At 40.5% G+C, this 26,596-nt stretch overlaps 1 protein-coding gene across 1 annotated transcript in view; it reads right to left on the bottom strand.

The window, feature by feature from the left end:
* The window catches only part of DGKG (diacylglycerol kinase gamma), a 184,104-nt gene that overhangs the window by 3,590 nt on the left and 153,918 nt on the right, over positions 1 to 26,596 (bottom strand). Inside the window, exons 24-25 of the mRNA XM_090275145.1 lie at positions 8,125 to 8,245; positions 5,840 to 5,900 (exon numbers count right to left, since the gene is read on the bottom strand). Of these exons, the coding sequence (XP_090131271.1) occupies positions 5,840 to 5,900; positions 8,125 to 8,245 (182 nt within the window). The remainder of the gene's footprint in view (positions 1 to 5,839; positions 5,901 to 8,124; positions 8,246 to 26,596) is intronic.

A 26,596-nucleotide genomic window follows, 5' to 3' on the forward strand; every position in this document is an offset into this window, starting at 1 on the left:
TGCAAATTCTCAGGTATCCAGAACTCCTAAATAAGAAAACCAGCAATCTGTGTTTTAAAGGCTGTCCAGGTTATTCAAATGCATACTCAAGTTTGGGAATCACTGAACTAGATAAGTAGAATACTTTCAACTTTGGGATCCCACTTTTATCCAACTCTGGAAGAAGATTCTTAATTTCAAGATCCATATGATGCTGTGCTAAAGCATGAGAAGTCATCTTACAGTGCTGCAAGCACAAGGCAATTTTAAAAATTATGTATGTTTTATGTACATACATATTTATGTGTAAACAAATATATGTCCCTTTTTGAGAATTTAGAAATTATGGAAAGAATTTAAAAATCATCTAGAGGTGACTGCTGTTAACTTTTTGGTATGTTTTTTTCCAGTTTGTTTCTATGCCTCTATATTTTTAACAAAATTGAAATCAGCTGTTTTCATTTAACATTATTTCACAAGCATTTCTAATGTTATTAAACATACATTAAATATAATTTTCAGTGGATGAAAGTTATTCCATTTGATGAATTTCACATAGCTGATCTAACCCTTTCTCTAAATGTTGGGCTTTTAGGTAATTTCTAATTTTTTTGCTATTATGAATAATATAGAAATTGACATTTTTATTCACTGGTTCCTATATTCCTGGTAACCTGTATTTTACTTAGAATAAATACTTACCTAGAAGTATATGAACAATTTTAAGGGTTCAAGTAAATAAACTGGAGTAATCTATATTAATTCTTTCAAGGATCTTCTTGATACATGGCTCCAAATGCTTTCCAGAACACCTGTACCAGTTCATACTTGGGCCTCACTGGTTGAGTGTGCCTGCCTCACCACATCCTAGACAACAATGACTATTATAGTATCTTTAAAAGAAAAACAAATTGTGCTAATTTGATAAGTGAAACATGGCAGGGCTTTCTCACTACTTTAATTTGAAATTCTTTCTCCCCTTTTTTCTTAATTTGTTATATTACATATTATTTTGCAGGTTTATTAGCCCATAGCACTTCTTCTGTGAATTGTCTGTTCACAACTGCATTCTTAGTGTTTTCTCTGGTTGGTTTCTAAGAGCTCATTATACATTATGGGAATTAACCTGCTTGTTGAGATGGCTATTGCAAACATCTCGTCCTTAGCCTTTTAAAGATGTATATTGATTCTCGACTTGTAGAGTCTTAAATTTGTTAATAGTCAACTATATCATGTTTTTCTCTTTAGAAAATTCTTGCTCACAGTGTGATTATAGTCACCTACATTTTCCTCCTAAATAGTAACATTTAATTTTTTAATAGAATTGGAGTTTTTCTGTTTTGTTTCTGGAGCATAGAGTGAGGTGAGAAGTTGGAAAATGATATTTTCCCAAACAGGCAATTTCTTGGATAGCATATGTTAAACAGTCCATTCCTTTCAAATTAGTTTATGATCTTTCTTTTTTTCTTCATTAGTTTTTATGTACTAGGGTCTCTTAGGGCCCTCTTCTGTACTGTTGATTTATCTATACAATATTGTGCCAACTGTTGTGGCTTTATAGCTGTTTTAATATCTTGTGGGAAGCCCTTCCTCATAGTTCTTTCATTAAATGCTTTAGCTATTGCATTTTTTTTAAGTTAAGGAACAACCGGATTTTGTTTGTGATCTCTATTTAGAAACATGTTTCTAAGTTCAAATCTTTTTTTATATTTGTTAAGTCTTTAAGTCTTCTTTATTTATTTTTGTATCATATTATGTAATGTGTTAAAATTAAATAAACCTTACTACATTTATATTTATATTACATTTGTTATAGATTTTTAATATTTTAATATGTATAATCATTGGTTTTCTCTTTTTGAAATTAGGTTTTTAGACATTTGACATGTTTAAAAAGACTAGTTCTATATTTTTCTGATTTTTAATTTAATTTCTACTTTTATCTTTATTATTTCCTTTCTTCTTCTTTTCCTGTTTGTTTTATTCTTGTTATTCTAATTTTGGAATTATTATTACTTTTTAAAATCCTTTTTAAATAATGGGTGTATATGAGACTCTGAGTATATTCCAAATATGGATTAAGCTATATTCTCTAAGTTTTGAACAGAGGCTTCTAATTTTTATTATTTTTTAAATAGTCAGTAATGGTGGTTTTGATCTTTTGAATCTATTGTTCTTTAGAAAATTTTAAAATCTCTCAGTAATTAAATTTTGCTTGTTTATTCACTCAATCTTCTATTATTTCTAGCTTTATTGCTTCATGGTCAAATGAAATAACCTTTATAATTTCTGCTTCTGGATTTCATATAGATCATTTCTGTAAACTAGTTTATAATTTATTTCAGTAAATATTATATGGATCCTTGAAAAAATGAGATATTTAATTTGTTTATAGGTTATCAAGTTTTTATCCAAATTTTATGTCATTTATTTTTTTTGTTACTTGACCTCAAAGGCAGAGAAAAATATTTTAAAGCCTCTTAATACCTGTATCTCTATCAACTCTTCCTGATATATCAATTTGTTACTTCATAATATATATTGATACTGTTTTTTGCATTATATATTTTGATTCTTTTATAAAATACCTAAAATTTTATGACCATTACCTCTCATAATTGAATGTACTTTTTATCAAAGTGACCTTCTCTATTGCATTGTATTTTTTTGACATGTTGGAAGGTTAACTTGTCTAAAATTAATATAATTAACAATGTCATTTATTTCTTTTAATTTCTCTATGCATGATAAGGATATGATAGATATATGTGCTCTTTTGTTTTAGGTATATATCTTTTAAGAAGCATATAATTAGGTTTTATCCCAATATGGGGTTACTGTTCTTTATTAAGGGGCTTAAACCTATTTATTTTTCGTCATTATTTATCTATTTAGTCTTAACCTCCTTCATCATACTTCAAAAATATTTTAAATGTTTGCTTGTTACTTGCTTTCTATTTTTGCTACACTGGTAAGTTTCATACATTTTAAATTCTCCCAAATTTGAAAGGTGTATGTCTTATTTTTAGTTTCACTAAGTGATTTATTAGTTATTAAATTTTTCTTTGGAGTACAGTATTCCCTCACTTATCGCGGGTATTACATTCTAGACACCCCACGAAAGGTGAAAATCCGCGAAGTAGGAACCTTACATTTATTTTAGTATTTATATATATTTTAAGGCTTTATAAATCCTTCCTACACACTTATAAACTGTTCCTAGTCTCTTATTAACCTTTCCCACTCCCTTACTAACCTTTTCCACACTTTTATAAACACTACTTATGTTCTTAAACATATTCTACACTCTTAAACCTACGTAACTTTAACAACATATGTATACAGTACCACAAAATCCCGCAATATAGCGAAAAATCCGCAATAAATAATTAAATATAATATTTTTTAAAATCCCGCGATACAGTGAGGCCGTGATAAGTGAACCGCAATATAGAGAGGGACTACTGGTAATACTTTAAATTATCAAAATGAAAAGATATAATGAAAATTTAGCAGACTTTTACTATTGTTTCAACAATGCTTCTTACATGCTTTTAGCTTTGGTTAATAGAACCTTAGGTTTGGGATCCAGGTTACTAATGTTTACATTATGAATCTTCTCTTGCAAAGAATGATTTTCACCATTTGTATTTATTTGTATAACTGTATTTAACAGTTTTTGAACACTTCATTTTAATTTAACAGGTTTCAATATTTACCAAAAGCTCTTTTTTGTTGTGATGTCCCAGCAATAATCTTTTTCTTCTGAGCCACTTGGTTGGTGTGTGTCTTCAGGAAAATGTTTCAATAAGTGTACTTCTGTCTTAATTCTTGCAAGTTCAGAAATGACTTTCTATTACCTTCTGTTAGGGACTGATTTGTCCTTCCCCTTCTCCCCATTTCTATGTAGAGGCCCTAAGTGCCCACGCGACTGCGTTTGGAGATAGGACCTTTAAAGAGGTAATTCAAATTAAATGAGGTCATCAAGGTAAGACTTTAATCCAATAGAATTGGTGTCCTTACAAGAAGAGGAGGACACCAGGAGTGCATACGTACAGAAAAAAGGCCATGAGAAGACACAGTGAGAAGGTGGCTGTCTGTAAGTAAGGAAGAAAGGCTTCACCAGAAAGCAACCTTGCCAGCCCCTTGGTCTTGAACTTCCAGCCCCCAGGACAGTGAGAAAATAAACTTCTGTTGTTTAAGCCACCGGTCTGTGGTATTTTGTTATGGTAGCTCAAGCAGACTAATATACCTTTACATATTGATTCCCATAGACCGCATACCATAAAATCATTGGGTCACAACTTTTTTCAAAATGAATTGTAAGCTCTGAAGGGTAGCATGGAGAGAGGGTAGAGGTGGGGCTGGAAGTATCTGGCTATTTCAAAAACCAGTGCTTGGGTTTGGGGAAATGGCAATCCAGTTTTCAGTTTTCACCGAACCAGGTGGGAGAGGGCTTGATTGATTTCTTCCAGACTTTCTTTTCTTCTTCTTCTCTTTTATTTTTATTTTTGGAGACTGGAGGGGCTTGGATAGATTTTTCTCAATTCAGCTCCATCAAAATTATAAGTAGTAGGAATTTCCTCAATCTGTTCTAACAAGGTGGTAAGCTGTTATTAGGTTTTGGTATAGTGTGTTTTTTTTTTCTTCTTCTTCTTAGTGTTCATAGAAACATGAGATTGAAGTAAGCTTTTGCAGAAAAATTTTTACTTTTGATAACCTTTATTGAAAATACCATCTCTACAGTCTCTGTCTCTAAGAGTCAGTTCTATAATTTGTAGAAGTTACATGGAATAAAGGGTTATAGAAATATACCTACAATTCAGGCCCAGTAGAAATCTCATGGAAATGCTTTTCATGTAGAAGACCACCTGATGTTCTCTGAAGGGCTCAAAACAGCAGGTTATTGAGGTATTTGAATATTCCACCAGAGTGAGGAAGCTTAGAAACATTTGTCTTTTGAGATTTGTACACTCATGATAGTATAGAGAGTATTACTAATGTAATATCCTCATGAACACCCCAGGCCCTGAACACCAGGACAATGGTCTCTCTTCATGACAGAGTTTCTAGCTTGGTTCCTAACAGAGAAGCAACTAAGAAGAAAGGATGCACAGCTCCTGTAGCAGTGCTAAGTGGAGAGCTAACATAGGTACAAAGAGTCAGGGAGTTAGGAGGTCCCCTTTGTTTATGTTTGTTCATTTGTTCAGTCCTTTGTTCACTGTTCAACAAGTATTATTGTGCAACTATTGGAAAACCAGGCACAGTGGTAGGTGCTGGGTGAACACTGTAAACAAAATAGATAACTCATGTGGCCATTTTTTCAGTGGAGTTTTTCAGATAGGTCCTCAGGGCTGTGGGGCACCCACAGTGAGTGTGTCCACGCACTGTGGGAATTCTCCCCCAGCAGCTCCTGTGAGTGACTGGCTGGAAGTTCTAGGTTAAGTGTGCAGATCTGACTTCCACATAAAGAAGCTCTTTCTAACAATTAGACTTGTTTATCAGCAGAACAGTCTTCCTTTGGGGATGGTAAGTTCCCTGCCACTGGATTGATTCAAGCTGAGGTTCTCAAGGACACTGTAGATAAAGTCTCAGAAGAATTGTGAGTTCTTCGAAGTTGGGTCCATGTCTCATTCAGGTTTGAAACTAGTTCCTCAAAGTGCTTGGTACATAGTAGGTATTCAGTAAAAGCTTGGCAGTAAATGAATGGATGGATGAATAAAGTGGAAGAGACACTGCAATAGATGATTTCTCAAAGCTCATGCAACTCTGAGATTCAGCAATTTCATATTAAGTCAGTGCCCCAGAAGGGCCCAAAATAAAGCTCCTCACCCTTAGCTCAAAGATTGGCAAAACTTACTGTGCAAGGTGGCTGCATCCAGGGCTCTCCATCCACTTGCATCGGCAGCAACTTGTTTGTCCTGGAACCCCGAGAAGCAAGATAACACAGTGAGCTTCTTGGAGTCAGAGAATCAGGGTTGTCCCTACCAGGGAAACAGAAGCAGGAAGACCTTATCTTCCCAGTGAGGAGTGGTTCTCTAAGACTCTCCTGGGGATTGTTAAAAATAGATTCTTGAACCCACCTCAAGGACATTGACTCATCCGGTCCAGGAGTCTGCATTTTGATAAGTACTAAGAGTGAGTCTGTTGCTTTGATTCTCAGACCGTACTTTGAGAAACACTTCCCTGCGTGGGCAGAGAAGTCCACAGAAGCCCGGGAAACAGTGGCTGACAAGTATGGCAGCACTACTGCTGAGCAGACAAACCCTCAGTCAGACAATCAGCTGGGGGTCTGCAGATGGTGCCAAAAATTTCACTGGGAAATGGGAAAGGTTATGAGATGGGAAAAGGCCTGATATCCACGATGAGTGAGAGTTTGCATCATGTCAATGATGTAACATCTGCAACCTGTACAGGGGACAGCTCAAGTGTGAGTATGTCTTGCCTTGCCCCAGATCCCAACTATTTCCTCTTTTATCTCTTGAGGAACACTACATGCTGTGGTTGCATGAACTATGGACCTGGCTTAGCTGAGAAATAGGGTCATTGGGAATATTGTCCCCACTGGCAGGAGGAGAGGAAAGGAGAGGAGAGGAGAGAAGAAAGTGTTGCTTTTTTGCTTGGGACAAAACTTCTCTGGCATATGGATTGTTGAGGAGAGATGAAGTCTTCTGACTTCCTTCTGTTGAAGAGTTGTGAATTCATACTATATCACCTTTGGGAGAAAAGGCAGGTCCTTTCAGAAGCCTCTGGTCTGGGCAAGCAGCAAACAGTTGCTACCCACTGGCCAGGAAGCCCTCACCTGGCAACTGCCCTGTCTTTGAAATTATAAAACAAGGAGGCAAGTTGTGTTTTAATGTAGATGATTCTCTGACTGACCCTGGGGATACTTAATGATAAAAAACAATAAACCTGATAACAAAACAAATAGTAAAGGAGAGAGTGGATTTTTGTTTTGGGGGCTGAGGAGAGAACCTGGAAAATGACCAGGAGGAGGAGGTTTCTGGTTTACCCTCTCTATTTCTATCTGGAAACAGGGCTACTGAATACAAAGATAAATCCCTCCTTCTTTTACATGATTGCTTTTTGATTCTTCCAGGACCAAGATGTTATATTCTCTGTGATCTACATAAGTTAGAGCTTAGATGTGCTGACTGGACCTACTCAGTGTTAAGAGTCATGGAGACTAGGTGGAGAAGGAAGTAGAGATTAATCTGGAAAGCAGGGGCCTCAGCATAGCAACAGCCCAGAAAGGAGGAGGAGCAAAACTTTGAGGGAATAACAGAAAAGACAGAGAAGCTACAGAGAAAAAAATGAAGAAAAGGGACATCAGCTAAGAAACATCAGGGAACAAGCTCAGGGGGATCATTCTGAGGGATGCAGGGCAGTGTCGAGGGCAGAGTTTCCCTAAATGTGCTTTGAGGACACTTGCCCAAGAGGTTCTGGGAAAAAAGGGTTCTGTGGTCAAATAACTTTGGAAAACCTGCATGCTGTGGCCCCCTCTAGGAGATCCTCAAGGCATGCTAATAGATTTGATCTGCAGAAATTGAATGGGAAAAGGAAAGAAATAAAGACTTCTGAAATAATCAGGTGGAAAAGAATCTGATTAGTTGCACTGATTAAATAGAAGCAACTGAAATCAGAGGATCCACTCCTTTAGACTCCTTCTCTTCTAGGTGCTTGCAGTGGCTGATCTGTGTGGGCTATACCCTGAAGAGTCATCATCCTCTTAGTCAATTATGATGGGTTTCCTGATGTTGATGGTTTAGCTCTACAAAGATATACAGGAAAGAGTGTTTTTAAGGTCACATCCAAGAAAGAGTAGAGTAGAAAAATTTGTTTTTTGTCAGAGTGTACCATCTGGCATACATCTAACATTTTAATTGGTAAAGATTAAAAAGGCAAGGAGTCTTACACTCCTGTTCAGAGAATTTCACCAATTCATTCTAGGATAACAGCAACCTGGTTGCGGTGGTCCCACTAGTTCATGTCCTGGATGATTGCATTATATCCAGTTTGGGGAAATGATCTCTAAAGACAGGCATTCTTTATAAGAGTTACCAAGCTTCTGTCCCTCATGCTTCCTGCATTCAATCCTAGGAAGGTCAGGAGACTTGGAGGCTGCTGGGTAATGAGGAAGCATACCTGATGGTGACATAGGAACACTGGGCCAGCCTCCTGCCCGCACTCTTCAGGCCAGTGTAGATCTGCCCCATTTCCATGGCTCCTTCTAGCCCCACCACTTCAAGAAGCTGGTCACTGAGGTCTGCAGAGGGAGACAAGAAAAAGAAGTACATATACATCTCCATGTTCCTCAGGCAGGTTTTGGCCAGAAGGTCTGGTCCTTAGATGGACAACCCAGATCTGTCTATATCTCTTCATCTCCCACCAAATAGTATTTTCATACTCATTCTGAATAGGAAATTTCTTCAAAGGCCATTAAATGTACCTTTTCATGAACAGAAAGCCAGTTCTACTGAAAAGAAGTTTTGATTCAGAACATTAATATGCATCTAATGAATAGTTTGGCATATCAAAAAACTTCTTCAAATGTGGAGTAACATAAATGATGAACAAGCTATTTCTGAAAATATTTTCAATCTAAAAAGACACTGGATTGGGGTTCATATAAAAGGGAATGTTGATGAGTTGTCATTATCCATAGCTGGATCAAGTTTCTCTTCTCTGAATGTCTGAATAACATCTTGGTTATGCCGATGATGATTGATGGCTAATTAACCTCAGTTTTGGCCTGTGGTAAACCAGTGGTGAGCCAACCTTCTTGGACATCCTTGGGGAAATCAATGACCTCTTTCAGGACACCAGGTGTCTAATGTGAGCCAAGGAAAAGAATATTTCACCTACACCAGATTATTCTGTCCACAGTAGAAAAAGAGGAATAGAAAATATTAGTCTCAGACCCGGAGTCACATAGTATTGATGGCCTCCCACAGTGGCAGTTACTTCTGATTCAGCACATGGAAGATGTCCTTCTTTCAAAGTTCCTGAGGCTTAGGCTGTGACTGCCCAATTTCTTGTGAAAACAATGTCAGGATTAAGATTTGATGTTGGACCCAATATTCATTTTTACAGCACAACTTTTATTTATTTAGAACAGAAGCAAAATAAAAAGACAGATTCTTTAAAAGCTTCAATTCCTTTGCCTACTGGGGCAAATGTACTTTTCTCATAAGTTGTAGCTAATCACTAATATCTCAGTAAAATCCACAAACTAGAAAAAGGTGTCTATGTTAATACTTTTTTTTTTTAACAGATAGCTTCTGTCTTCTGAGGAACCTCCTGATATATTGTAATAGTGTTTGTTAGCATTGGCAAGCAGATATTTGGGTTTGTTTTTACTTCTTTTTGTTTAAAGGACTATTGGGTTTGTTTTTACTTTTTTTTTTTGTTTAAAAAACATTCTCTTGATAGATGTATTTCTAGTGAAGACAGTTAAACAAACCATTGAGCTGACCACAAATGGGTCAACATTGCTAATGTCTAACCTACTGTGATCACTGATAAACACCAACTGCCAACAAATACACAAATTACAATAGTCTTTCTTTAACAGGTACATAGCTTTCCCCCTCTACATCCACTGACACTCCCATTCTCCTTCTGTGGTACTCTTTTCTTTTTCGTTCATATCGATGAAAAGATGCTGTCTCCTTAAAATCTCCATCCCATTTGGACTTGGAACAAGAAGTCATGAAAGGGCAATGTTTGTTTAGGAGAATGCTCCTGGCTCTCTTAAGGAGTTTTCTTCCAATAAACAACACATGTCTAAACCTCTAGTCACTTAATTAGTTCCCTTCTTACCAAAGAGCGTTAAATAAGCATTAGATACTCCTAGCTGACTGTGTCATTTCAACAGTGTCTGTGAAATCAACATGGAGGAAAGAGAGAGAGGAGGGGGGAGGGAGGAGACAAGGAGGAGGAAGAAGAGGAGGAGGAAGGAAAAGGAGGAGGGAAGGAGGAAGAGGAGGGGAAAGAGGAGAGAAGAAATATGTAGAGTGTGTCTAGGGATGAAGAGGGTGGAGGAGTTAGTTATATTTGTGTAGAAGAATGAGGAGAAAAGAGAAGCAGAACTTTAAAGATTCTCTAGTGGCAGAGAGAGACAGATGTCTTATAAAATGTTGCTCTTTGTACCAGGCTTTGGTATCTGACAGAGCTGTGATAGTTCAATGTTTTCCTTCTTTGAAACATTCCCTGGTAACAAGATGTTCTAAGAAGCAGAGGACTTAATGGACTCAAGTTTTTCAGCTTTTACAATGTCTTGATCTTTTAACAAATTTTTCTGTTGAATGGCTTTAACTCTAAAAGTTGTTATCACTTCCCACACATTACCTTGCAGTTATCACTTCCCACACATTACCTTGCTTCCTGGCTCTAGAAGAGAAGTAATGAAGGCTGATCTCATCAGCATGGTGGGTGTGTGGGGGGCAGCGGCTTGCACAAATGTGGGACTGAGGAGATACACGTAGGAGCTAGGATCTTGGTACACTTTTTGCTATTCTGCCTTTGAATTTGTATTCTGAATCTCCCAGCATAAAGAAGCTAGGATGACTCCTCTCTACTACTGAAGGAAGACTTGACTGCTCTTCTATTTCTCTACCATTGCTTAACTGATTTTTCTTTCAACTTCCTAAATACAGTGCCTACCAGGAAGCTCTGAGGTAAAGAAACCTATTTATTCCTGTTTCCCAAAACTTATTGGACCACGAGACTCTTCTTTTGTGTGATACCTATTAACAGTCCATGGTAGTTTTTTCGGGGGACACACTTTGGGAAATTCTGCCATCACTGACTTTCCTTAACTTTTTCAAGCACAGAGATACTTAAGCACAAATTAAATCTGGTATTAAAATGAAACAGAAGAGAATGCAAGTCAATGTCCAGGCACACAGAACAATTAAATGTTCAGAACTTAGAATCCAGGATCAGAACAACTGGTATACCAGGTGCTTGTTTTACTTTAGGTACCAATGACTCAGAGTGTGGTTTTGGCAATTCATAGCATCTCCATATTGTCTTCACACTCTTCAACTTATTAGTATTTAAGATGAAATGTCCATGTGCCTTAGTTAAGCAGGAATTAATTTATTCATTAATTTTCTCACCACAACAGTTACTGAGTAGCAACCAACTGCCAGGCACTCTGTTAAGAACTAGATATACCAAATATTTTAGTTTTGAAGGATTTTTAGCTAAGAGGGAGAGGAGTGTTAGAAAATGGTGGAGAAAATGCTGTAATTGAACAATAGGTTCCAGGAGACCTGAATAACCGATTCTGACTGGCCAAGATAGGGAAGGAAGGTGTCACTGGCATTTAAGAAAGGTCTTGAAGGATGAATACTGAGATAATTTGCTGGGTTAAGAAGGAGAAAGAGAAGGGACATTTCAGGGACAGGGATGGTCATCTATAGTATTGCACTGTCACAGGATGCAGAAAGAAATTCATTTAGCAATAAACCCACTTTGCAATTTTACTGGAGAGTATAAAAAATATTTCTCCCTAAGGACAATGAGTGTCCAGAGATTTTTTTTTTTTTTTTGACAGAACTATAAAAAGAGGGTATCTGGGCTGGGCAACCATAGACATAGGCCTTTCAGCACTGTTCTTGGTAACAAAGCCTTGTGAAGTGCCTTGTTTGCGTGAACACTAATACGCACTCTCCAAGAAAGAAAAAAGATGAAAAGGGAAATGGAAAAGGAAGAATGTGGAAGCAAAGGAGGGACAGTAAGGGCAAGAGCATTTCTGATTTGGCTCACTTGACTCAGTCTCCAGTACACAATTTTATAAAGGCAAATCTGCTCATATCATGCCCACACCAAAAATCCTTCAGTCATAACACTGATAGCAGGGAGGAGAAGGTGAAATGTGTAGTCTTTCGCACTTGTGATGAGAATGGAAGCTGGAAGAAAACTTTTTGGAAGGAAACTTCCATACTGCTGATTCATTAATTTTTTTTCTTGATACAGATCACAAGAAACCATTGACAGAATCTAAGTTTATACAAGTAGGAACACTGCATCATCATATATAATATAGGCATACTTTGTTTTATTGTGCTTCGCTTTACTGCCTTTTTTACAAATTGAAGGCAAGACCCTTAACCAACAAAGATTGCCACTTGCTTTATTGCAATACTTGCTTTATTGTGGTTGTCTGGAATTTAATCTACAATGTCTTAGAGGTATGCTTGTAGTGAAATCTCCTCCTCCCCATTTCCATCTGTATGAAAATAGTTGAATAAATTATACGATATCAATATGATAGAATTTTATGCTGCCATTAAAATATTTACAAAATTTCAAAAACATTAAAATATATATATATATATATATATATATATATATATATATATATATATTTGTGTGTGTGTTTAATGTTAAGTATGAAGGGGGGACATAAACTTACTTACACAGCCTGCTCTCAACTTGTAAGAATATGCATAGAAGAATAGGACAAATTACCCTAAAATCTTAACAGTGGTGAGTTCTGGGTAATTAGGTTAAAGGTGATTGTTTTTTTCTACTTTATGCTTTTCTAGATGTTTCATATTTTCTATTAGTATGGACTAGTGTTATAATTTAAGAGCCTTAAAAGAAAACCCCTCAACTGCTCTTCATACTTGTAAAGATGATGTAAACATCCTGGCTCAATGCCAGAGGCCCATCCCCATCTGGCAAGAGGCTGGCTGCCTGTGCAGTTTTGTTTCCTGACACTGTAGGGCTAGGTACCAGTGCCGGTCATACACAACATGTGGTTTCTCAGGTAAACCCTACTGTTTCCCTCCCTTGTGCCACTACCTTTGCTGTACTCCTGCTTGAAATGCCCTCTTCCACTTTTTACTGTCCATCAAAACTTAGCCCAAGTGTCATCAACTTCAAGAAACCTCCCTGGACTTCCATGCCTGCGGTTTGATTTAGATGCTCCTCTTCAAACTTCCCCAGGTAGATATGGTCAAAGAAAGAGCAAGGGGCTGGATATGGTGTTGTAGTAAGAGAGGGCCTGGTTTGAACAGGGAAAGAGATGAAGGACTGGATGAAAAGGGAGAAGGTAAATAAGAGACCTGATGAGTTCTAGGAGGTGTCCTGAGAGAGTGGGAGGAAGAAGGTTGGAAAGAGGTGCTGTGAGCAGTGCTGGACATGACAAGTCCCATCTGTTGCCCCAGTGACGGGCGATCAAAGTAGAGGGTGGTGATACGGATGAGTCAAGAAGTGAGGTAAGTCCAGTGGTTCCTAAACGTTGCTGCATGTTAGAGTTACAGCAGGTCTTCAAATAATGTCATTTTGTTCAGTGTCATTTCTTTGTAACATTAATGAAATGCCACAGGAACTTAACTCGATTCACCAACAGTAAAATTGGTTTCATTGTACAACATTTTGCTTCAAGTCACAGAATCTATTGATGATGTTACGTGAGGACTTAATGTACCTGGAGAGTTTTTAAAAATAATGATGCCTAGGCTGCACCTGTACCAGTTAAATCAGAATGTGTGGGCCTGGGAATTAGACATCACTATTTGCTTCTGAAGATTCCAAAATGAAGCCCAGTTTGGGGACCACTGGGCTAGGTTTTTGGACGGACCATCCCTATAGGCCAGTGGTTTCCACAGTGTGGTTCTTGGGAACTCGGTAGAAACACAAATGCTCAGATCCCACCCCAGACCTACTGAGTCAGAGACTCTGGGGCTGTGCCCAATAGTCTGTGTTCTAACAAGCCTTCTGGAAGATTCTTGGGCACGCTCAAGTTGCCCCAAACATATGCAGGAGTTGGAGTGGAAAGGAATATCAACAAGTTACTTCCTAATTGCTTAGATATAGAGCTTCCTCACTTGAAAATTAGGAATTAGGACTAATGATACTGACCTCAAGGTGTGATTATGTGATTAAACGGCAGTTGTATGTGAAAGAGTGTGTAGTAAAAATATATTAGTTTCACTTTCCTTTCCTGCCACGTTCATCCCGATTACTGCCAACAGCCTCTAATTGTCTATCTACCTTCCTAGAGCTATATACAAGAGTTCCCAAACCAAAATATTTGGGCTAAAACATTTTTAAAAATCTCCCATGTCCCTCAGAGTTTCATATATTCACAGAGAGGCTGCAAGTCCAGGTGAGCTTCAGATTAGGTGGGCATCCCGCTCAGTCTGTTTTTCCTCCTTTCATCTCTTCCCAGATTCGGTTCCTTTGCCTACTTCTTTGTTCTCAACAGCCCCATTTTGCTTTTAGTTTTTTAGTCCTCCTCACTGTCAGGAGGAGGGGTTGGAGCTCAAAATGGACAGGTAGCCCTGGCTGCTGTGGCTCAGTGGATTGAGCGTCGGCCTGTGAACCAAGTGTCGCAGGTTCGATTCCCAGTCAGGGCACATGACTAGATTGCACCTCAGGTCCCCAACTGGGGGCATGAGTGAGAGGCAACCACACAGTGATGTTTCTCTCCCTCTCTTTCTCCTTTCCCCTCTCTCTAAAAACAAACAAACAAATAAATAATTAAAAAAACAAACAAACAAAAAACGGACAGGTAAAAGCAGGTAGAGCTCTCATATTTAAGGGGCACATCTGACCTGCCTACTCCCCTCTTAAGACCCTTAGGTAGCTCTGGAAGCCCAAAGGACAATGTCTTAGTTCCTTAGCCAAGCATGCAAGACCATTTGCTATCTAGCCCTGTTTCCTACCCAGATATCCCTCTGGCTGAAGAAGTCCTCTTTACCCTCCAGGAATACCCAAGGCACCAGGCTTCTTCTTTCTCCTGGGCTCAGATAGTGGATCTCACCCACAGTTTTTTCTGGTCATCTCATTGTCCCAAATCTGCTGAAGGCTGTAGGCAGGGCTGTGTCCTTGTTTTATTTCTTTGCATACCTAGCAACTAGCTCAGCCCCAATAAATGTTTGTTGAACAAACTAAAGAAGATACATGCTTTAGTGTCAAAAACCTTGACAGGCCTAAAAGAGGAAAAGATAATGATTAATAATTAATAATGATAATGATAATGATAACTACTCACCTTGATTGAACTCGGTAACAAGCTTTCTTCCATGAATGAACTTATTTAATCTGCATATAACATATCATGATGACCCAGTCTGGTTTTTGCCTCTCTTCCTTAATGCATAATGTTTATGTTCATTCTAATCCTGGCTGCTGGTTCACATTAATGAAAACTGTCATTAAAATGCAAGGAAAACACAGTATATACATGTGCAATGATCTGTATTCTCGACTTATGGTGACCTGGGGAAGTGTGGAAGATCCTTAGCCTAACAGGATGCCCTGCTACCCTCAGTCCAACTTCCACCCCATTTCCCCCTCTATCAGCACTCCAGGATTTAGGTCTGAGGGCTGCAGTGGGCTAGTCCAGGAAACCTAGCAACCCTCAGTGGAGGTACTGAAACCCTGACTATGTGACAGCACCAGAATTTCTGAACCATCATAGTGGTGAGGAAGCACGCTCCCTCCCCTTGGGCAGCTGTGTTATACAATAAAACCTGTGGGCGTGGTCCCTTTACTCGGGTTACAGCAGTGCAGGTTACCTGGGCTGTTAGGTGTCATCGCTTTGGGCTGGAATCATATCAGTTCGGTGGGTAACACTAGTTAGCCAATATTGATCTGAAGCTCTTACTGGCAAGGGTATGTGCCAGATTAATTAGAAATGCAAAAAGGAATTCATCGCTACTTGAAAAATGGCCTCTGATAGACAAATACGGAGTTGCAGGGGTAAAGGAAAAAACTGAGAAACTGCACATGTTCTTCAGTTTGGGGGTGACAGCTTAAAGCTGTGTCCGTATAGGGCAAAGTCACTTGCTAGGCCTGCCATAACAGAACCCTACAGGCTGGGTGGCTTAAAAACCTCAACTTTATTTTCTCCCAGTTCTGGAGGCTGGAGGGCCACGATCAAGGTGCAGGCTGGGTTGTATTACTCTGAGGCCTCTCTCTCTTCAGTTTGCAGATGGCCACCTGCTCGCTGCCTCTTCATATGGTCTTTCCTCTGTGCATGCAAATTCCTGGTATCTCTGTGTATTCAAATCTCCTCTTCTTTTATTTATTTTTATTTTTATTTTTGGTTTAATCCCTTCACCTTTTTCATCCAGCCACCAAACCTTCCTCCTCTCTAACAGTTGTCAGTCTGTTTTCTGTATCTATGAGTCTGTTTCTATTTTGTTTTCTTGCTTATTTTGTTCATTAGATTCTACATATAAGTGAGATTATATGGTACTTGTCTTTCTCTGACTGGCTTTTTTCACTTAGAATAACACTCTCCAGGTCTATCTATAGTTTTGAAAAAGAGTAAGATACCCTTCCTTTTTGCCGCTGATTAGTATCCCATTGTGTAAATGTCCTATAGTTGTTTTATCCACTCCTCTGTTGATGGACACTTGGGCTGCTTCCATATCTTGGCAATTGTAAATAATGCTTCAGTGAACATAGAGGTGCATATATTCTTTTGAATTAGTGTTTAAGGTTTCTTCAGATACATTCCCAGAAGTGGAATCACTGGGTCATAAGGCAGTTCCCTTTTTAAAATTTTGAGGTAACTCCATACTGCTTTCCATAGCGGCTGCACCAATCTGAATTCCCACAAACAGTGCATGAGGGTTCCCTTTCCCTCACATCCTCACCAGCACTTGTTTGTTGATTTACTGATGATGGTCATTCTGATAGATGTGAGATGGTATCTCACTGTGGTTTTAACTTGCATTTCTCTGATGATTAGTGACATTGAGCATCTTTTCATATGTCTATTGGCCATCTGTGTGTCCTCTTTGGAGAAGTGTCTATTCAGGTCCTTGGCCTATTTTTTAACTGGATTGGTTTTTTTTTTTGGTGTTGAATTTTATAATTTCTTTGTAAGTTTTGGGTATTTAGTACTTATCATATATATTATTGGTGAATATGTTCTCCCATTCAGTGGGTTGTCTATTCATCTTGTTGATGGTTTACTTCACTGTGAAAACCCTTTTTAGTTTCATATAGCCTGTCTTGTTTATTTTTTCTTTTGTTTGCCTTGCCTGAGGAGGCATATTAGAAAAAATAATGCTACAAGAAATGTCCGAGATCGTACAGCCTATATTTTCTTTTAGGATTTTTATGGTTTAGAGTCTAACATTTAAGTCTTTAACTCATTTTGAGTTCATTCTTGTGTATAATGTAAGAAGGTGGTCTAATTTTGTTTTTTTGCATGTATCTGTCCAATTTTCCCAACACCATTTACTGAATAGACTATTTTCACCATGCTGTTTTGATTACTATGGCCTTGTAGTATAGCATGATTCCTCCAACTTTGTTCTTCTTTCTTAAGATTGCTGCAGCTATTCCCAGTCTTTGTGGATCCATATAAATTTTTGGAATATTTGTTCTAGTTCTATGAAATATGCCATTGGTATCTTCATAGGAATTGCATTGAATCTATAGATTGCTTTGGGTAGTATGGACATTTTAATGATGTCAATTCTTCCTATCCATGAACATGATATATACTTGTGTTTTCTTCAATTTCTTTCTTCAGTGTCTTATAATTTTCTGAGTACAGGTTGTAGCATCCTTGGTTAAATTTTCTAAGGTATTTTATTATTTTTTAAATGCAATTGTAAATGGGATTGTTTTCTTAGTTTCCCTTTTTGATGGTTCATTATAGGTGTATAAAAATGCGACTAAATTCTGGATATTTATTTTGTATCTAGCTCCTTTAATGAATTTATTTATTGGTTCGAGTAGTGTTTTGGTGAAATCTTTAGAGTTTTCTATATACAATATCATATCATCTGCTATAAGAAGTTTTACTCTTCTTTTCCAATTAAGATGACTTTTATTTCTTCTTCTTGTCTGTTTGCTGTGGCTAGAACTTCTAGTACTATGTTGAATAAGAGTGGTGAAAGCAGACATTCTTGTCTTGTACCTGATCTTAAGGGAAACAAAGGAAACACTTTCAGCTTTTGCCCATTGAGTTTGATGTTGGCAGTAGGTTTTTTGTATATGGCCTTAATTATGTTGAGGTATGTTCCCTCTATTCCCACTTTGCTGATCGTTTTTATTGTAAACGGGTGCTAGATTTTATCAAATGCTTTTTCTGCATTTATTGATATGATCATGTGATTTTTATCCTTCCTTTTGTTTATGGGGTGTAATACGTTTATCGAACTGTAGATATTGTACTAACCTTGCATCCCTGAAATAAACCCCACTTGATCATGGTGTATGATCTTTTTAATGTATTGCTGGATCCAGTTTGCTAATATTTTGTTGAGGATTTTAGCATCTATGTTCATCGGGGACACTGTCCCATAGTTTTCTTTCTTTGTAGTGTCCTTATCTGGTTTTAGAATTAGATGATGCTGGTGTCATAAAGTGAATCTGGAAGTCTTCCTTTCTCTTGAATTTTTCTGGAATAGTTTGAGAAGGATAGGTGTTAGTTCCTCAAATGTTTGGTAAAATTCACCTGTGAAGCCATGTGGTCCAGGACTTTTGTTTGTTGGGAGTTTTTTTTTTTTAATATATTATTATTACTGCTTCATTTTCATTAGTTGTAATTGGTCTATTCATATTTTGATTCTTCACGATTCAGTCTGGGAAGATTGTATATTTCTAGGAATTTATCCACTTTGTCCTCATTGTCCAATTTGTTGGCACATAACTGTTTTTTAATATTTTCTTAAAATTCTTTGTATATCTTTGGTGTCAGTTGTTACTTCTCTTTCATTTCTGATTTTATTTATTTGGGTCCTCTTTTTCTTTTTCTTGATGTACCTGGTTGAAGGTTTGTCAATCTTGTTATCCTTTCAAAGAACCAGCGCTTGCTTTCACGGATCCTTCCTATTGCTTTTTTTAGACTTCTTTTCATTTATTTCTGCTCTAATTTTTATTGTTATCTCTTCTGCTCACTTTGGGCTTAGTTTGTTGTTCTTTCAAATTTCCTCTTCTTACTTATATGCATGACCCATGGACATGAACAATAGTGGGGGATTGCCTGAGAGAGTGGGTGGTGCAGGGTAGGGGGGGGAGGGGAAATAAGGACAACTGTAATAGCATAATCCATAAAATATAATTAAAACCCCCCACAAATTCCCTCTTCTTAAATGAATGCTGGTGAGATTGGATTAGGGCCCACCCTAACTGCCTCATTTTAACTAAATCATCTCTTTAAAGGCCCTATTTCCAAATACAGTCACATTTGGAGGTGCTGTGGGGCCTGGTTCAGTCCTCACAATCTAGACAGGTGAGTGTAGTTAGCCAGCCTCTCTCAGACTTGGCCTGCCAATACTGTGGCAGGTGTCACCTTGGGCTCATCTCCTGCCTCCAAACTTCCATGGAGATGGGCCACGTGCCTTTGGAGGCTCAGGCACCCAAAGCCCAACAAAGCCATGAACTGATCTGCCTGTCTAAGCTTCCCACTGGGTCTGGTTTGTGCAGATGAAAGACTGCTCCTGGCTAAAGAGCTTCAAAGCCAGCTTAGAAGCGTGGCAACCTGAAAATAGCCTGGGGGTGGGGAGATGGAAAGAACCCCAAAAGACTGTTTCTTGATATTCTGATGCGGAAGGGTCTTTGGGATTTTCTTGGGCACAAAAGGTGAGTAAGAAAGGAAAGCTGTAACTGACCACACAGGATCCCCCCTCCCACCCCCATGTTCCCACCTGGCATCTCAAAGCACCAGGCCCTCAAGTACCCCAATCATAACTAAGCTGAATAATAATCTATGACCAGTGCTTTCTCTAGAGATATTCACTCAGACACAGAATAGAGGCACACAGTCCCTGGCCAGCCAACTACACAGGTAGGAGGGCTGATTCTAAGGCATTCTGTAAACACAACATAAAGAATGTGCTCCTGAGACAGGCAGTGAAGCTTAGACTGTGGGTTTCAGACAGGCTTGAGTCTGAATCCTATTGCTTGGCACTCACTCATCTTATTATCTTGGGAGAAGTCACTTAAGTTCCCTGAGTCTGTCTTTCATCTGGAAAATGTGGATATAAAAGGTCACTGGCAGGGTTGTTGTGAGGCTCAGAAGTGATGCCAACATGTACCCTGAGCAGAGAGCACACACAGGCCCTCAAGTAACGGTTGCTGCTATTGTGGTGTTTTGTTTTCTTGGAAAGGGACTTACTCAGGAAATTCTGATTTTGCTACAAGGTAAGTGCACGACCTTCTGCAGATGGTAATTGATATAACCCAGAGAAGGTAGTGCAGGAGGAGGAAGGGGGCGGAGAAGAAGAGGGGTAGGGTGAGGACGGGCAGGGGAAGAGGAAGGAGAGGGAGGGGGAAGAATCGGGTGCTGAGGAAGAGATACAAAGATCAGAGATACTGTGACCTTGAGATTTTAGTATGACTGCCCTTCATGGGAGGATACTGAGCTTTTTATTCGGAAGTGAAGTCCTTTACTTTCTTTCCTTGCCTTGTGTGTGTGTGCAAGTGCACAACACAGTCCCACAATGATCAGGCCTTCTCTCATTCCTGAGCTGAGCAAAGGGGCAGCAGAATAGGGTATGAAGATCTCTCAGGCATTGATTTGGCACCCCTAGTCCAGCTGGGCACCCCTTCTGAGGAGAGTTGCTTTTGTGGCCTGCCCTCATCACATTAGCTGTAGGTTTCTTATACTCCCAGCGGTCTGTAAAGCCCTTTCAGGCTCTGGATAATCCAGATAGAAGCAAGCAGGAAAGGGAGTCAACCAGAACCTCTGCTTTCTGAAGAGGAGAGAGGCTGCAGGGTCAGAGGGAGAGGGAATGTGTTGGACCAGCAAGCAGGGGTCAGGATTTCTGTCTCTACTCTGGCTATCTGGCTATGGGATCTTGGGGAAGTCACTTCCGTCCTCATGGCCTCCATTTTCCCATATTGGGGTGGGGGTGTTCTATCCTAAAGGTCTATCTGAGTTCTTCCCATGACAGCAGTGGAGGCTGGATTTTCTGACTGCTGGGTGGGTCAAGGGCAGATTGGCATCAGTCCTCGCCGTTCCTCAGACTGTGCAGAAGGCAGAATGTTCAGTGCAACCCTGCACTGAGGCAGTGCTGGCTCAGAATGACCACTGTTGTTGGTTTCTGACAGCCTGCTTGAGAGGTGGGGCAGGAACCCTCCATTCTGAGTGGCTTTCTCTTCCAGGTTTAGGCAGGCTTCTCATGAAGGCTCTGTATATTGGGGAAGGGGCTTCTAAACCTCTCTATGCTAAGCGTCAGGTGCTTCAAAAGGGGAGAAGGAGTGTGTTGGTAGAGTTGTGTGGTGGGGAATTTCTCAGGAAGACAGGATCTCCTGGAAATGGCCCTGAAGGAATGGTCTGACATTAGCATGCCTCTGAGAAAAACCAAGATTGAAACTGTCTTGTAAGGCTTGGGAGAAGGTGGAGCTATAGGGAATCTTGACCTGGTGATCCTAATGAAGATATGAAGAGAATGACCATTACTGGGCACAGACTCCAGGCCAGGAAGGCCTAGAGCTTTACAAAGGTTATTGCTTTTAATCATTATGGCAATTCTATTAGGTAGAAACTATTATCCCAATCAAAAATAAAAAACAACAATAACATCCTTGAGGATTGGAGAGATAGAGGCACTTGCCTAATATCACCAAGTTGCATGTGGGAAAGCTGGAATTCAAACCTGTCTGACTCCAAAAATAAGCTCAGAATAAAGAACTCAAGGCAGAGATAAACTCTTAGTGATAGAGTGTCTGAAACCAGGGAAGTGAGCTTGGTATGGGGTGAGCCTCATCTCACCTCTTCTCAGGATGCTTGGCAACACAGTCCTATTAAGCAGAATGCTGAGTTCCATGAATTGATGGCAAAATACCAGTTGATGTATTATCTGGCATTACTTTGCTCACTGAGCTCAAGAAGCTTCAATTTCAGGCATAGTGTACGTAATAAAATCAATCAGTGGTGAGATTTTCTAGTTCAACGCAAACCTGACTTTCAGGCATGACACACATACTGCAGCGATCTACACTGACCAAATGCACCACAGCTTAGAGATGCTCACACTACCCACCTGCCCCAGAAAGGCAAAGCTAGAAAAGAGCTGCAATCAGGAAGGGTGTTTTCTGGTTGTTGGGTCAGGATCAGCCAGAAATGGGGAACTGGGGGAGAGTACTGTGGTGTGTTCAGGAAGATGCCATGTTTGGAATTCTAGGACTTGGCTCCAGTCCCAGATCCACCAATTAGTGTGGCCTTGGACGGGTCAATTAACCTCCCTGGGCCTCATTTTCTAATTATAAAGTATCTCTGTGGGGGATTAAAATAAGATGATGAATGTAAAATGTTTCTAGCATCTAGTGCTAAATTCAAGTAGATGCCTAACAAATGTTCAATGAAGTGGCCTGAAAATGGGAAGGGATGGGCCCTGGCAGCATGCTGAAGGTGGAAAAGATGCAGGCCTTTGTCTCAGGGCATCCATTCTGTGAACAGGCGCTGGCACTGCGGAGGGGGTTGGGTGTGGAGGCGAACAGGAGAAGGCTGAGCATGGAGGGAGATGCTGGGATCCTGCTGGCTTGTTTGTGGGGAGGGAGGAACCTCCCACCTGGCAGTATCCCCTTTGTCTGTCTCCCACTTCCTGTTGACTTTGTTGGCTGTTCCTTTTTGGGCCATTGACTCCCAGTTCAGGGTTTTAGAGCTTAAGTCTGTCTTCTGCATTGGCCTCCTAACTCGTTTCCTTGCTACCAGTTCCTTTCCTTTTCCTCTATCCACACTGCACACTACTCTCACCTCCTGTTGCTCCTGGCTTAAAACCCTTCATCTCTTCCTGTTATTCAAAGGATCATGTACAAATTCCATGCCCTTGTTTTTTGCTACTTCTCTGTGCTAGTTTCCTGGCCCATCTTCCCCTTCTCTCATTCACTGTCCTTTCAAGTCCTTTTCCACCTTCAAGCATTAGCGCTCACAGCACATTCTATCTTGTTTATTCATTTCATTCATTCATTCATTCATTCGTTAAATATTTATGGATCACTTCCTAGGAGCATGGCACAGTGCTGGACAGCTGGGGAGAGTGTCTAAGGAGGACCCCCTTTTTTCTTACCTCCCACACTCATATGATACTCTGTTTCTGCTGCTTGCGTCTCATGCTAGTGTTAACATGGTTGTTCTACGTATATTTCCTATACGTATACTCTGAACCACTGAAGGGCTAGGCCATGTGGCACTCTTGCTTGTATCCTCTACAGAACCTGGAGCACTGTAGGTTCTTGAAGGCAGGATTGGATCTAGGCTCTATTGTATATTGTTTGTGTGTTCTTTTACCCCATTAACCTTAGTGTCCTCAACCATAAAATAGATTAAATTATTTAAATATGCAGTGGGGTTGGCCCATAAGTAAGTGCTCAGCCCAACACATATTTATTGGTTGATTAAGAAGATGAAACACTTCTTGCATGCATTAGAAACAGATCAAGAAGGACACTAGTATTCATGCCATGCAGAGCATGTGGCCAGCATGGAATTTTGCTGTGGGTTGGGTCTTAGGAGGCACCTGATATAAAATAGCTGTACAGTTGCTACAGGGAACAAGGGCTGGTGTAGGGGCCAAGATGAGGCAAGCACAAGAGGGAAAATGTAAGGTATGTAGGCCTGCCAAGGAGCCAGTCTAGAAGTTTCTCCTGCGTGTAAAAAATGAAAGGTTCCTTGGCTCTGTGGTTCTATTTTGAGAAGCAAACCTCCTAAGGCAGGAATTAAGTTGGAGTTTAACTCCAGCTTGAACCTGTGTGAGCAAGTTTCCCCTCTGCAGATGCTGAGCAGCCTCTACCTCACCAGCTCCTCCCAGGTCTTTTGGCGGGGGGTTATGTGAGTTTGAGTCTTCTTGATTTAGAAGTCAGCTGGAGAAGAATAAATGCTTGCTTTGCTTTGAGTTTCCAGTGAATTCCAACTGGATCAGGGCCAGCCAGAAATGGGTGTGTAGAAAAGAACTGCATGTTTGAAACACTAGGACTTAGGTTCTGGTCCCAGAGCCACCTTTTTATGTGACCTTTCTAATGTATAACGTTCCTTCCTGGCAATCTTAAGAGGAGTAGCCGGCCCACCAGAGCAGTGCTTCTCAAACTTCAGTATCATGGGCAATCTTGTTGAAACACAGATTTGGCGGCAAGAGGTCTGGCCTGGGACTTGAGGGTCTGCATTTTTGACACTCTCAGGTGATGCCAGTGCTGCTGGGTGTGAACCACATGGGGTTCTAGGGCAGGGATTGGCAAACCACAGCTGGAGGGCCAAATTCAGCCTCTTGCTTGTTTGTGTAAGTAAACGAGTTGGGACATAGCCATGCCCACTATTTTATGTATTCTCCACAGCTGCTTTTAGGTTAATGGACAGAGCTGAATAGTTGCATCAGAGACTCTATGGCCCACAGAGCCTATTTTAATAGTTACTATGCATCCGAAGGCGGGGAGGGGCCTGGAGGTGAGCACCAGCTCTTGAGGCTCCCCGAAGCCAGCTTTTGCATCTAAGGCAGTACCAGCCTGAACGTGCCCGACCTCCTCTGATCTCGGAAGCTAAGCAGGTCGGGCCTAGTTACTACTTGGATGGGAGACTGCCCAGGAATACTGGGTGCTGTAGGCTTTTGCAGGCTTCTTGTTTTGCTCCACACTGCTGTCACTGCCGTTGGCTAGGGTGCCTTCGCCTTCCTGCTCCTTGCGGGTTCCCAGAAAACATTGGCCAATCCCTGCTCTAGTGGACCTGGGGCTGGCCCGTATGATCTAAAAGACTTGCATTTCAGTCTGGGTTTGGCCAAGGGCAAGCAACTTCATCTCGCCAGTTCTCACTTTCCTTACCTAGAGGATAAAATGATCTCTAAATTTCTAAGAGACCTGCGACTCCAGGATTTCAGTACTACATAGAAAACATCATAATTTCTATAGAAACAGGCATCTGAGAAACAGGTTGTGCGGCTTTCACTTGGATGCTGCAAAAACATATCTGGCCTCACCTGCAGGGTCCAGCAGGCAGCCCACGCCAGATGCCACAGAAGCAACTGCCTGATCTGGAGTCAACTGGGAATAGATGGGGGCTTAGGAGACTGAGGACAGGAGGCAGATGGGAGGCAGACCTCCTGGGCCAGCTGTGAGGGCAAATGCAGGACTCTGGGTCTCTAGCTTGGGCCACAGGTGATGCCATTAACAAGGCAGGGAATGCAGGGAGGGGTAGTGGGTTGTAGGAGTGGGTTGTAGGAGAGGGCATGTAGGGTATGTAAAGAGGGGAAATAGAATGCCTACTTTGCGCCATGTCGATTCCAACATGGGCACTTGAAGGACTAAATGACAAAGCTGTGACTTTCTATAAAAAGCAAAGCGAAGTCTCTGTAGGCCTGGAGGCGTTTAAGAGGAATGACATGTGCATTGTCTTGGTTACTTCCCAGAGCTTAGGGGAGTCCCAGTGCACATAGTCCCCCTCAAGAACCCCTCAGGCTCTTTAGGGGTCACTTGCCTTACTCTGTCTCAGTCCCCAGGAGAGACCTTGGCCAGAGAGATCTCTGTGAAATGCACACTTTCTAGGAATATTTCTATTTTCTCTCAACCCAAATGAGTAGTGAGGGGCTGACTATGGCTCACTATGATAGTCTTTCTTGTCAGATCTGTACTGAATGGGAAAATTGGGACCCTATAACCCTGAGCAACTCCTGAACCCTACAGGTCACTTTTGTTATGGTTTCACATAAGTGAAAAGAAAGCCCCAAGAATCAGAGAACTCATGTGCTTACAATTATTATTGTGTTGTCTTCTCTGAGCTCTAGCTCCTCAGCTGGGAGTGTGATTCTCAGACGGCTGGATGGCATCCTATTCCCTTCATTTGGGTTCAGAGTATAGGCCATACAATGAGTGAAAATCCATGCAGGCAGAGTGTGACACAGATTGAACCATGTGTGCCCTGCAAAGTAGTGAAGTCAACTGACTGTGAAGCAGGAGGGTTTTCCTTTTCCTAGACCAGAACCTCTGGGCGAGATTTGATGACTATATGCCTTCACCAGGAGGGAGCCTCTGTGAGTGCCTGCTCCATTAGTTTGAGTACCAGGCTAGTAAGGTGCACCTGTGAGCTACACACTGGCCTGCTGGTCTTGCTGAGGTTCTGGATAGCCATGCAACTCTGCTTCTTGGCACTTATCACCTAATTATATGCCTATTTATGGGATTATTTTATTGACACCTGACCCCCCACCACCACCACCACCACTGGCTATAGGAACTATGTTTATTTTTGCTCATTGTTCCCCAGGGCTTGGCACTTTGTAGGTGCTTCATAAGTGTGTTAAATAAATGACAGAAAGCATGTCCCCACTGCAGGGAAATTGACTCAAAGTGTACATTCTACTAACAGTGTCTGCCTCCCTGTCTTTTTACACCAGGAATTGCAAAAATTATAACCTGGTGAAGCTCTGGCAGGAGATAAGGATGCACATGCCTATGGAACAGGGCCACCTATTATCAGTGTGCTGTCCAGACAGAGGCAAAATTCAATGCTCTAGGAATTCAGATCTGAACTCACTTCCATAGGTTCCAGGAAGGAGAGGACACTTGAGGAAGGCCTTGCAGGAGGAGCAGAATTTCAGTAAGTATATGTAGAGCCTTTCCTAGACAGGGTCATAAATTCTTCCCATTTCCTGAGTACCTGGCTTGTGAAATACACACGGTAGGACATCAAATACATTTTCTA

The sequence above is a fragment of the Furipterus horrens genome, unplaced genomic scaffold, assembly GCF_987537825.1.
Source record: "Furipterus horrens unplaced genomic scaffold, mFurHor1.1.pri manual_scaffold_1, whole genome shotgun sequence".
Lineage (NCBI taxonomy): Eukaryota > Metazoa > Chordata > Mammalia > Chiroptera > Furipteridae > Furipterus > Furipterus horrens.